We start from the raw sequence: 13,306 nt of genomic DNA on the forward strand, positions 1-13,306 counted from the left end.
GGGAACATTTACAATAAAGTTACAAAGCATTTCTTTAAGCCATGAAGGCTAACTACACACTTCATCACTTTAGAAATGCAGGGCTGCACAATATTTACTAGAATATGGTGCAGTCCTGCGTTTCCCCCTGCGCTGTTACTAAGTTTAGCTGCCTAGCATCAATACAAGCACCCTTACACCATAGTGCAAGTTTGCCTTTGTTCAGGGTATGATTGTTTATGTGCAGGAATATCCCCCTTCCTGCACATAAACAATCTTCAAATGCCATTATGTAAATTCTATGTGTGCCGCTTAATCCAGCACATATAGAAGTTGCAAACCTGCATTTTCTTTAAATGATCATTTATGTGCAGGAATAGGGGCCTTCCTGAACATAGACTATCATAGGCAATTTGCTGCACAAGGCAGCACACATGGAAACAGGAAAAAGAGGAGAAATAAAGCATTTAAACTCATTTTGACTGTTTAAGACCAGGTTTTCCCTGGTCTTAATTTTGGCACTGCCTCCTATTTACTTTTGTGAATAGGTGTGTTATGGTGGAACAGCCACAGCAACACCCATTGCCCTCCTCTTTCATGCTAAGTCTGTAAGGACCGTAAAGCCCAGTTTAATGAGGAGGATTGGGAAAAGCTATTAACCGCTAGTCAGCAGTGAGATAGCTCTGCTTTTGGAGAGATGGTAATTTCCTTTTTTTTTTTACCAATGATCACCTTTCTAATCAGGCCTGCACTATTTCATCACAGGTCTGGGTTGATCACTTTAAGGGCATCTACAGCTCAGAAGATGAGCATGGGGCATCGAAGGACATGAGGAAGGATTAGCAAATAGTCTTTAATCTCCCTGACTTTTTTATCAGACCTACATATTGGGTCCAGGGCCTGGACAGGGTACTATCAAGCAAAATTTGAATCTTTACCTGTTAATTTGTAAATAAACTGAGGTTAAGAATAGGGCAATCCATCTGGCTTTCATGGACCTGAGCTCTGCCTTTGACACAGTTAGTCACTCCAAACTTTGGTCCATGGTGGCTCAGATGAATATTGACCCTGTTTTAATAAATTTTCGGCATGATTTGCATAATGATCTCTCAGCTAGTTTTAGGTTTGGTTCTAACTGGGAATGAAATGAGCAGTTTAAATTGAATCATGGAGTTCGGCAAAGCTGTATCTTAGCACCATTTTTATTTATCTTTTTTATTAATCAAATTGAACAAGCTTTGGTGGACCCAAGTGTGGGTGTCCCTAAAGCAGGATGCTAATTTAAACTGGCCCTGCTTCATGTAGATAATACAGTTTAAATTGCTCAAACAGCCAAAGGATTACAAAAGATCAAATGTTATAAAATTTGGTCCACTCAATATAAAAACTATTAAATATGTAGTAGATGAACATTACATCAGTCAGGTAGAGAAGTTTAGATACTTAGGGGTCCAACTGGATTGTCTTCAACACTTTAAAGGTAAAAGTATTATCCCTTTTTGCTTTTGCTATTACCCGACACTCGGAGCAGCAAGGATACCCTGCCACGAGAAAGCTGCAGATGGAGACACATAAGCAAGCGCGCAGCAACTTTAAATGGATACGGGAAAACCCACTATAAATCTAGCACGTGGGAGAATAGTTCAAGCTTACGGAGGAATCATATCCTCAACTGTAGGAAAGAGGACAGAAGAGGCGGAAAGAAGAGGCGTCGACGTTTCGACCCCTAGCCGTAGGTTACTTTAAATCCTATAACGGGGTCTTCATCAGGACAATTGCAGGGGGGTAGTGGGGCGTTTGTATGTCAAATTTTGACACGTGGTTATAAAGAGTGATGGTGGTATAAGAATACCAGTTGCCGTTATCCACACCTGGGCGAGGTATCAAACAATTACACGAATTATTAGCTACAAGGAGTAAAGCGCTGTCGGCCTTGACCCAAGGGATATTAGTTCTGAAGTGGTTTGATAGCGTCACTTTTACTGTAAAGATAAATTAGAGGACCAGTAAAAGTGACGCTGATGAAGACCCCGTTATAGGATTTAAAGTAACCTACGGCTAGGGGTCGAAACGTCGACGCCTCTTCTTTCCTCTTTGGACTTCCGGCACATGCCCATGATTATTTTTAACTATGTATGTAGCCGTGGAATGTTCTTAGACTGACAGTTTTCAAAGGATGCCCTAATTGTTTAGGCTTTATTTGAGTCATTTCGATTTCTATGTAAAATTGTAGTAAATTCACCCTTTTCTTGACTGTACTTATTTCTCTATGACTTTACACTGCCCTGAGCACTCCCTCTTCCCTCCCTTTTCCTACCCGATTGGGGCCTATTACTAAATATAAATACGATGGTTGTTTTACAAACAAAATCAGGTATTGTTAAATAAAGGACAATACTTTTCATAAGTAATTTGGATTGAAGTCTTTCTAGTTTAATTTGATTACAAACTGTATCAGTGTGTGTTGTACACAATACTCTCTCCTTGCGGGGACCCCCTTTCCTGTATACCACATAGCGCCCAGGTCCCCGCGACTGCATGGGTTCAACCCCCTTTTCTGTACCGTAGTGAGTTGAAAAGCCACACCCCCAAATAATCTTTATATATGTGGGAACCGAGCAAGACACGTTTAACAAAGAAACAGCATTTTCTTTAAAAGTACATTATAAAGTGTTGAAGACAGTTGAGTCCAAAGAATCGCCCGATACAAATTCGGATAGAGGGATAAAGGAAAAAAAACTATGGATAAACATGAATGGGGACAGAAAATGATGGTCTTGATAAAGATGGTGTTATAATTTGGAAACCATCGAAACGCGTTGACGCTGTTGATAACATTATTCAATCACGGACACAATTGGGTTGAATATCGATTGGATCAACATATCAACTGTGGTGTTTTTAAGTCCAATTGAATGTGTAGTGGTATTTGACAAGGGTTGTGTCATACATTTGTTTGTCTCTATTATGCTGGCCATAATAGTAAAAAAATGTAAATAGGATGTTTTTGATTTAAATGTATTGTATGCTTTCCATATAAGAGAAAATTGTTTTTTATGTACTTTGAGTGTAAACTTTGATGCGATTTTAACTTTTGTATACTGGTACGATAACAAAATAAATTCTCTTTTTAAGAAATAAAATTTAATAATTACACATTGAATGTAAGATTCAAAATTTTAATAAACGATTGACTATTGGGTTTGAAGCAATTGGGTCAAGGGACTTGTGTTTGGTAGGAGTACCTCACTTCCCGTGATAATATTAAGGGGTCCCTCTCTTTCAGTTACACTGTTGTTTTCTGTTGTCAGAGATGTGCTCGGTTCATCTCTGCTCCCTTTGTTCCCTCTCCTCCTTTGCCCTTTGTGTCAGCCAGGTCTTTGCTCTGCCATCAGGGACTGATGTTCTCTCCCTTGGGCCTCGTTCCTTGGTGGTGTATGTGCCTATATATTCTTGTTCAGCATCTCTTTTTGGCACTGGACCCTGTGGTAACGTTTTTCAAATTTCTGGTTCAGGTGTCTCCCTGTATCCACAGTGATCTCCTTGTGATGGCTGGACCCCATTCTTTTGGCCTGAGGTTTTTGTTGATCGTTCCCTTTCTGTGCAGGTTGTCATTGCCTCTGCCTGTAGGAAAGGTTGGGTGCCACTCTGAGGGATTCCATCACTCAGGAATGATGGACCTATATGGTGGTTCTCCCATCTACATCTTGGTGGAGCCAGTGGTGGTTTTGTGGGATTTGGTTTGTTTTGCTGTCCCCTGTTGTCGCTCTGTTTGTCTGCTCCTCTCTGGCTAGATGGGTTGTGTTTGTCCCTCTCTGTTTGTTTCTTGCTCAGAGGGTTTGCCTCTGGCCCCATCTTCTTTCTTGTCTCTCTCACCAGTCTTTTTTCTAGGGTAGGAGACTGTGCCTTCCAATGCTCTTTGTAGGTGGTGTCAGTACTCTGTGGCCTAGTGTTCTGGTGGTTTTTAATTCTGTTCTTTTTCTGGCCACGGGAGTTTGGGGCATTTTTGTCATCCCCTTCATACCTCCTTGCCTTCATTTTTTTCTGGACTAAGGGATAGATGTATGATCATTGATTTTTGCTACTCCCAAATTGCGATAATATTCAAGTCCCAATTTGCAAGTCACAAAATTCAATATACAACAGTGTCTCGGACACTGTTTGCATTTCCCAATGGGGTTGCAAATTGTGATTGACTCATGAATACTAATGAAGCTGTCCCAATTTGCGACACCATTAGGAATGACTAGCACTCCCAGAGACGGTGGCCTGCTGGGGTCAACAGCCCACCATGTCTGGGACTGCTTTGTCAACTAAGCAGTTTTTGTTGTCAATGCAGCCCGTTTTCCTTAAAGGCAAATGGTATGCATTTAACAAATGAAAAATGAAACTTTTCATTAAAAAATTTTAAGGGCAGGCAGTGGTCCCTGGGACCATTGCCTGCCGTTGAAAAATATTTGCCACGCCACGCGTTCACAAAGGGGAAGGGTTCCCCTGGGGACCCCTTACCGGTTCTGAATGGTTTACCACCTACTTGAGGTAGTTGGTAAACTGCGAGTTTTTTGTGACTGCAAATGCGGTCGCAAAACACTCATACATGGTATTTGCACTCGCTATTAGGAAGGGACACCCTTGGCATGCCCGTTCCTAATATCGGTCGCTAACCCCATTTTGCGAGTCGCTACATCTGGCCCTAAGTGCTGCTTCATTCTGGTGCTACTTTTCTCCCTACAGTGGTGTCCCCTTTAATTTGTATTCTGCTATTGTTTTGACTACCTTTGTACTTCTCCTGTGTCTGAGAGGTGGGGTGCGTTTGCTTTCCCTTGATGTTCTTTATGTGCGTTTCTGTGTATTTCCAACACACTGCTGGGTTTCAAACTTTGCTTGTTTGTTTGTCTCCCATGGAATGGCATTGATGTATCTCGAGTTTTAGATCTCTTCCATATCCTGAGGGTTTTAGTTGGCCGTTACTCTTTCCTGTTCTTTCGTTGGCCTGCCTCTTTCGGCATGTTTCTCTGGGGGGTCTACTTGGGATGTGTGTGCCTCCTAGGCAGTTTTTCCCGGGCTTCTCTTCAGGCCTGTTGTTAATTTGCCTCTTTGGCTGTGCCTCTCGCATCATGACCCATTGCCTTTGCATTTGGGGTGTGCTGTGTCCCTGGACTTTGGTAAGCTGTTTTTCAGTTCAATGGGTCCTGCTGTAGTGTGCTATTGGGGTCATTGCATTACATTTCTTGTATGCTCTATTTGTGGTACGATTGTCAGAATCAGTTTCTTGGCTAAGGTACATACTCATACATTAGGACTGTGAGAGGAGGATGGATGAGGAGGTAATGCTTGGTTATTTTCTGGTAATATTCATTACTCCGAGTCTGTGTCTTCCTTCTAACAGTCTTGAGTTCCTACCCACCTCTCCCTGTTGTTTAACTGATTCTTTTCGTTCCTGGTTATTTCAGGGAGTCATTCCCAGGATGTGATGTATTTATACTCATAGGTATTGTGGCCATCTTGGATTGGAAATGAAAAAGTGAAGTTTGGTAATTAGGTTGTGCATGAATGGAGATAAAGTCATATCTGAGGACTGTGATATGAAGACATAGACTCAGAGGAATGAATATCACTGGTAAGTAACCAGGCATTTTCCTGTGTTAGAAAAGATAACCATTCACATTCTGACTTTCACAGCTTTAGTTCTTTTAGTTAGGGCATGTTTCAACTCTTTATTTCTCAAACTGTATATTATGGGGTTGCACAGAGGAGTGAGGGCAACGTAGGACAAAGACAGGATCTTGTTGGCTTTCATGGAAATGGTTGATGTTGGTCGCATATAGGTGGAACACACAGACCCATAGAGTAAAATGACCACGGTGAGGTGAGAGCCACAGGTGGAGAATGCCTTGGTTCTTCCTTCATGGGACTGGATCTTCAGGATGGCTGATATAATATGTATGTATGATGCTATGATTAAAATGAAAGGACCCAGTGCAAGTACTGTACCTAAAAAGTAACCCAGCTCTTCGATGGTGTGAGTGCTTGTGCAAGACAGGTGCATCAAGGCTGTTAAATCACAGAAGAAGTGGTTGATAGTGTGTGAGTTGCAGAACGAGAGACGAGACATTAGTATGGTGTGTGGTATTCCATCTGTCAGTCCAATTGTCCAGCTACAGGCAGCCATCTTGAGACAGGTGCCCTTGGTGATGATGGTCCTGTAACGTAATGGATTGCAGATGGCCACATACCGGTCATAAGCCATGACTCCAAGTAGTAGAAATTCTGTGGAGAGTGTGAATATGAAGAAATATGCCTGAAGCAGACACTGAGTAAGAGAAATTAGTGTGATCTCTTCGAAGAAGGTTTCCAGCATTTTGGGGAAAATGACTGAGGTGTAAGTGACATCAATAAAGGACAAATGTGTGAGAAAGAAATACATTGGACTGTGCATTTTTGTGTTAGAGCAAATTATTGCAGCGATGAGTAAATTCCCTATTAGGGTCATGATGTAAATGAGTAAAAATGCTACAAATAATGGAGCACGCAGATTCGGAAGGTCTGAAAATCCAACAATCCTGAAGATTTCTGATGTGGACAGGTTTTTCCTTTCCATATGTATACTAGTGCAGCTTTTGGGGGATTCTACAATGGTCTGAAATTAAACATAAACAAATATTAGAGCATTAAAAGGTGAGTAAATTCCTCACAATTGCAAATCAATGAACACACAAATCAGGCTATTTTTATTGCTGACCTCTGATGTTAATAGTTGTTATAGTTTTCGCTTGTTTTTAACAATCAATTAGGCTTTGATTTACTGATGTGCCAATGTGTCATCCAGGTCGTACAGTGTAAAACAAAATAATTATAATGTTGATTTCCTCTGCTGCTTGGAGTTTACTTTGAGGTGAAAGAATTATGGATTGGATTAGGGGTGATAGTTTAATGCAGGCACTTTGAAGGCAGAGCCTTTCACTATTTTGGCTTGGGGTTTTACTCTGTGGGATAGCTTGCTGGTTGTAATTGAGTTGTGACCTTTAAAACATGTGTTCAATGCTCACAGTGCTTTATTTGGAAAAGAATGAGTGCCATGCCCAGGGCTCCCCTAAGAATCCAGTGACCATTGGCCTCCCGAATACCAAGGGTGAGTAGTCTGGAATGTAACTCAAGGATGTTTAATTCACCACCAGACACACCCTGATCCTTCATCTCCCTTTTTGTTTACAGTTTTTCATTTTTCTCTTCCTCAGCCTGTCTGCTTTGTTCCTATTTTTCCCTCTCTTGAAATGTCTGAGGCACAGTGGTGTAACAATGGCCCCCTGCAACGCCCATGATGTAAGGGCCACCAAGCTGCAGGGGGTCCCCTTTGGCACTGTGCAGGGGCAGCAGCCGATATTTCCTGACTGGGTCTGGAGCATGAGGAGCTCCCTCTATCTACTTTGCAGGGAGGGCACCCTCAAATTTTGTTATGCCACTACTTATGCAAACAAATATGTGCTGGTCCCCAAAAATGGGTGCTGGAGCCCACCACCTGCAAACACCAGCTCAAATTAAGCAGTGAATGCTCACCCATCCTATACCTTAGGTGAATACTATAGTTCAGATGATAACATTTTCAATGGCAGTAAGGATTGTTTGCCCTCACTGTCAGTGCTCACTGGCAACGTCAGCAAAATGATAACATGCTATGAAAGCGCACAATGTCTGCACCAATAGAGATCACTTTGACCTTCCACCTTCACATGCTCTTCTGTCTTTGCCAGATCTCATACTACACTATGGCGTGCTATGTTCACTCATTCTTGATGTTTATGTTCATCATGCTGAACCAGCTGTCTTTTTTAGCATTCTCTAGTGTAGTCTACCTGGCCGTTGGTTGATGTCTTATGGCTATGGCCCACATTTATCACTGCAATAATGGGTGCTGTGTTTTGTATAGCTGTATTGCACTGATTATTATAAACAGTTAAAATAAATGTATTTACACATTTTTATGAAGCGCATAGCTGCCCCAGTGACGGGGCGTCCCATCGCTAACTGAGCCACGGCTGAAACACTTCAAAGGTAAGAGAAGAGCCTAAGCTGGAAGGAGCCAAGTCTTTAACGCCTTACGATAGGCCAGGTCATTCTGGAGTCCTCTGATGGAGGTAGGAAGAGAGTTCCAGAGGCGCGCCGCCTGAACTTTAAATGATCGACCGCCCGCTCTGGCTCTGAAAAAGCGGGAACTACAGACCAAGCCTGCATTAACCAAACGCAAAGGGCGATTCGGTACATATTGGACCAGCAGATCCGCCAAAATCTGAGGTCCTTGGCAGGTCACTATTTTATGGGCCACACACAAAGACTTAAACTGAATTCTTTTTGCTATCGGTAGCCAGTGCAATTTAGGCAGAAGATGCAAGACTGAGCAAGATCTGGGTAAAGCTAACAGGGCGCGAGCTGCTGCATTCTGAATTATCTGCAGACGATCAATACAGGACTTGTTGGCGCCTAAATATAGGGAATTCCCATAGTCCAGCCTTGACAAAATTGTAGCCTGCAGGATGGTTTGGCGACCTTTTGGTGCAAAATAGCCCAGTAGGGGCCTCTACCCTCTTAAAAGACCAAAGCAGGATCCAGCCAGGGCCTTGGATTGCACCTCAAATGAAAGTTCGCTGTCGATCCAAAAGCCCAAAATATTTACTGCCTTCTTTGGCTGGGGTGCAGGTTTAAGTTTGACAGGCCACCACTGTTCTGAACAGAGGGAGATGTCTCTCCCTAGCACTAGGATTTCTGACTTGGCAGCATTCAGCTGTAAACAATTAGCTGCCATCCAGTCAGAGATGGCTACCAAGTCTTTCAGTTTGATGAGATTATCTTGGCAGTTCCTCGAAAAGGTAAAAACTAGCTGGGTGTCATAGGTGTATGAGACCAATGACAACCCTCTGCTTTTTGCCAGCAGGGCTAGGGGCTGCAAATATATGTTAACAAGCATTTGCAATGCAATGGTCTCGGCATCATTAAAGGTAGAGCTATTGGCATTGCTCATGACATTTCTTTTTTTTCTTTAAATCATAAATAAATGGCTTTGCCATTTACATTGCCAATACACAGCACTCTGCACTCAACAGCACACACCACTCTGCACTCACTACTCTGCACTCACTGCTCTGCACTCACTGCTCTGCACTCACTGCTCTGCACTCACTGCTCTGCACTCACTGCTCTGCACTCACTGCTCTGCATTCACTACTCTGCACTCACTACTCTGCACTCACTACTCTGCACTCACTACTCACTACTCTGCACTCACTACTCTGCACTCACTACTCACTACTCTGCACTCACTACTCTGCACTCACTACTCTGCACTCACTACTCTGCGCTCACTACTCTGCACTCACTACTCTGCACTCACTACTCTGCACTCACTACTCTGCACTCACTACTCTGCACTCACTACTCTGCACTCACTACTCACTACTCTGCACTCACTACTCACTACTCTGCACTCACTACTCTGCACTCACTACTCACTACTCTGCACTCACTACTCACTACTCTGCACTCACTACTCACTACTCTGCACTCACTACTCACTACTGTGCACTCACTACTCACTACTCTGCACTCACTACTGTGCACTCACTACTGTGCACTCACTTCTCACTACTGTGCACTCACTACTCACTACTGTGCACTCACTACTCACTACTGTGCACTCACTACTCACTACTCACTACTCTGCACTCACTACTCTGCACTCACTACTCACTACACTGCACTCACTACTCTGCACTCTGCACTCACTACTCTGCACTCACTACTCTGCACTCACTACTCTGCACTCACTACTCTGCACTCACTACTCACTACTCTGCACTCACTACTCACTACTCTGCACTCACTACTCACTACTCTGCACTCACTACTCACTACTCTGCACTCACTACTCTGCACTCACTACTCACTACTCTGCACTCACTACTCACTACTCTGCACTCACTACTCACTACTGTGCACTCACTACTCTGCACTCACTACTCTGCACTCACTACTCTGCACTCACTACTCTGCACTCACTACTCTGCACTCACTACTCACTACTCTGCACTCACTACTCACTACTCTGCACTCACTACTCACTACTCTGCACTCACTACTCACTACTCTGCACTCACTACTCACTACTGTGCACTCACTACTCACTACTGTGCACTCACTACTTACTACTGTGCACTCACTACTCACTACTGTGCACTCACTACTCACTACTCACTACTCTGCACTCACTACTCTGCACTCACTACTCTGCATTCTGCACTCACTACTCTGCACTCACTACTCTGCACTCACTACTTTGCACTCACTACTCTGCACTCACTACTCTGCACTCACTACTCACTACTCTGCACTCACTACTCACTACTCTGCACTCACTACTCTGCACTCACTACTCACTACTCTGCACTCACTACTCTGCACTCACTACTCACTACTCTGCACTCACTACTCACTACTCTGCACTCACTACTCACTACTCTGCACTCACTACTCACTACTGTGCACTCACTACTCTGCACTCACTACTCTGCACTCACTACTGTGCACTCACTACTCTGCACTCACTACTCTGCACTCACTACTCTGCACTCACTACTCTGCACTCACTACTCTGCACTCACTACTCTACACTCACTACTCACTACTCTGCACTCACTACTCACTACTCTGCACTCACTACTCACTACTCTGCACTCACTTGAGTCTTGAGTGGAATTTAGTGCACCAGGAAGTGCAAACGGGATTCTTGTGTGTCGATGGCTGTGTGATTCACTTTTTCATAATAAGCAGTTTTTTCGCAGCGCGATGAGAACAGCTGGGGGTTTGCCATTTAGTTTACAAAAACTCCTTTGCCAAAGTTAAGAAGTCGCCGATCTCTTCAATCAAGATTGCAGATATCCATGGCATTGCAGATAAAAAAAAGTAGACTGAGTGGTTAAAACACATAACTGTTGAATTGGAGAAGATGGTATTTGTCATAAGTGGAATAAGTCATCGCTCACTCTATTCTCTGCACTTCATAACAAGTAGAAGTGGAGAAATACGTGTTCTTTACAAAAGATGTGATTATGTGGAAAGAAAATCAATGTATTCGTCGATTATTTATTATTTGAAAGGCTAAGGATCGGCTGTGATTTATTATTAATTACTGTTCATTAAAATTTCCCATTGGCTATGTATGTTCTACACATGGTTTCACCTTCCATATTTCAGGAACACAAAAGGTTTCTTGGAATTGGAACAAGATCGGGTTACTGGTGTTATAAAGTCAACAGAGTGCGGGAGGTTTGCACTGGTGCTTTAAAAAAAAATTGCATAAGTTTCTTCATTTTGGAGCACGATGCCTTTGTTAATTCTATTTTTAAACAATAATACATTTGCTTACATATACACCTGTCCCTTTAGTCTAACTAAATATAATCTCTGATACCAATATGCCCGTGGTTATTATATATGTTTAAAGCCGCATTGCGTGTTGCTTGTCGGTCCATTAAACCAGCACGGCACTCCACTCTCTGCAATGGCCATGGCTGCGCTCGACAAACTTTTAAAATCAACTGTTTTACCATTTAAAAAAAAAAGTAATATTACTGCCAGTTTGGTCGTGATTGGGAAAACAAAAGCCGGTGCGCCCCCGACCCGCAGCAAGCGGCGTGACGTGAGTCTGATAAATGCACTGCAAAACACATTCTCCTTTTCAGCAAGTAAAAATATGTGATAAAATATGTGTTTAGCTCCATAATGCTGACGGGTGCACTATTAACAAACAAGCTTTCCCTTTTGCAGTAAGTAAAACATTTATGATAAAAAATGTGTTTAGTACGAGGATACAAACCGAGCCGACACCGGCCCAGCAGACAGACGAGCTGCATGCGAAACCTATCGTGGGGCAGGACTGACAAAACGAAACCTATCGTGGGGCGGGACTTCCGTTTTGTGAAGCCCGCGCCCACGGAGTGCCTGGAGGAGCACCGAGGGAGAGCCCCGCGGTCGGAGGCTGCACAAGTCCGGAGGGCCTTTGACCGGTGAGCGGAGCGGAGCGGGGCGGGGGGGGGGGGGAGAGAATGCCTGTATGTCTGCGTGTCCGGAGGGCCTTTGACCGGTGAGCGGGGCGGGGGGGGGAGAGAATGCCTGTATGTCTGCGTGTGTGTGTGCGACGGCGGAGGCGACGGTGACGGCGGGGGAGGGGGGGGCCTCGGTGCACTTGTGTGTGTGCGTATGTGTCAGGGGGGGAGTCTCTGTATGTATGTATGTATGTATGTATGTATGTATGTGCGTGCATGGGCGCTTGTGTGTGTGTATGCGCATGCGTGTGTGGTGCTTGAGCTTCCCAGGAGACAGCGCCTGGCCACAGCGCGCGTTCCCGTTTCAAATCGGCTCCAGGGATGCGCGCGCCCCAAACTGTCTCCTGGGAAGCACACTCCCTAACAAAAGATCTCGGCGGAGACGCGCTTCCGCGCGTCTTTAGCCGAGACCTAAAAAGGGCAGGGCTCTGAACCAACATAGCTCTGTTTCATTTGTTGTGAAAGGAGTATGCATTTCAATCAATAAAATTAAAATAAAATTACAATTTGGAGTGATTATATGTCAGAACCTATTCATTAATGACAAAGGCATGTCCTACCATGTCTCTGCAAGCTGAGCAAGTACAACCCTTTCTGTACTTGACTTTGAGCTGTAGGGATGGCAAGCAGTTACATGCTTCTCTGGGAGGGTTTTTGTGAATATTCAGGCACTACCACACTTAGTATCACAATAAAATAATTTCCAGTCCAGTGCTTTTCTACATAAAATACAAATACTTCATTACACAGAAAACAAAATACTCCAAGAGTAAAATACACACAGTAAGAATGTTGGGATATCCGGCCTCTGGGTGAGAGCCTTATGCGTCAAAGAGTTATTTTACCCCTCCAAGCACTCATTCCTCCCTTTGCTTCAGCCTGAAGAGTTTTCAGGATTAATGTGGTGTAGTTTGCACTTTTGGTCCGGCACTCTTCCCCAGCGCCAGGAAACTGTCGCTAAAACGGCAATAATTGGCTTGCAAATATGCGTTATAGATTTTCAATAGAAGCCCAGGTTAGATGTCCTGCACATCTAATCTGGGCTTCTATTGGAATTCTTTATCGCATATTAGCAAGCCCATTATCGCCGTTTTAGTGGCAGTTTCCTGACGCTAAAACGGCGATAATTTTAACGAGGTTCTTGCTAATATGCTCCCTTGAGTTTGGTAGACAGAGTACTTTGTCACTATTACAATGGAGTACCTGCATGTCAAACACTAAGCCCCAGAAGC

General features: G+C 43.7%; 1 protein-coding gene across 1 annotated transcript; it reads right to left on the bottom strand.

Annotated features, from left to right (window-relative positions):
• Positions 1-5,641: 5,641 nt before the first annotated feature.
• On the bottom strand, positions 5,642-6,229 carry LOC144769845 (olfactory receptor 5V1-like). The gene has a single exon (XM_078654031.1). It carries the CDS (start codon positions 6,227-6,229, stop codon positions 5,642-5,644), a length of 588 nt encoding a protein of 195 aa, XP_078510157.1.
• Positions 6,230-13,306: the final 7,077 nt, after the last annotated feature.

This window comes from Lissotriton helveticus, chromosome 7 (genome assembly GCF_964261635.1).
Source record: "Lissotriton helveticus chromosome 7, aLisHel1.1, whole genome shotgun sequence".
Lineage (NCBI taxonomy): Eukaryota > Metazoa > Chordata > Amphibia > Caudata > Salamandridae > Lissotriton > Lissotriton helveticus.

What these genes read in the sequence shown, in the direction of transcription:
- LOC144769845 (XM_078654031.1), bottom strand. Translation starts at nt 6,229, where the DNA reads ATGGCTTATGACCGGTATGTGGCCATCTGCAATCCATTACGTTACAGG.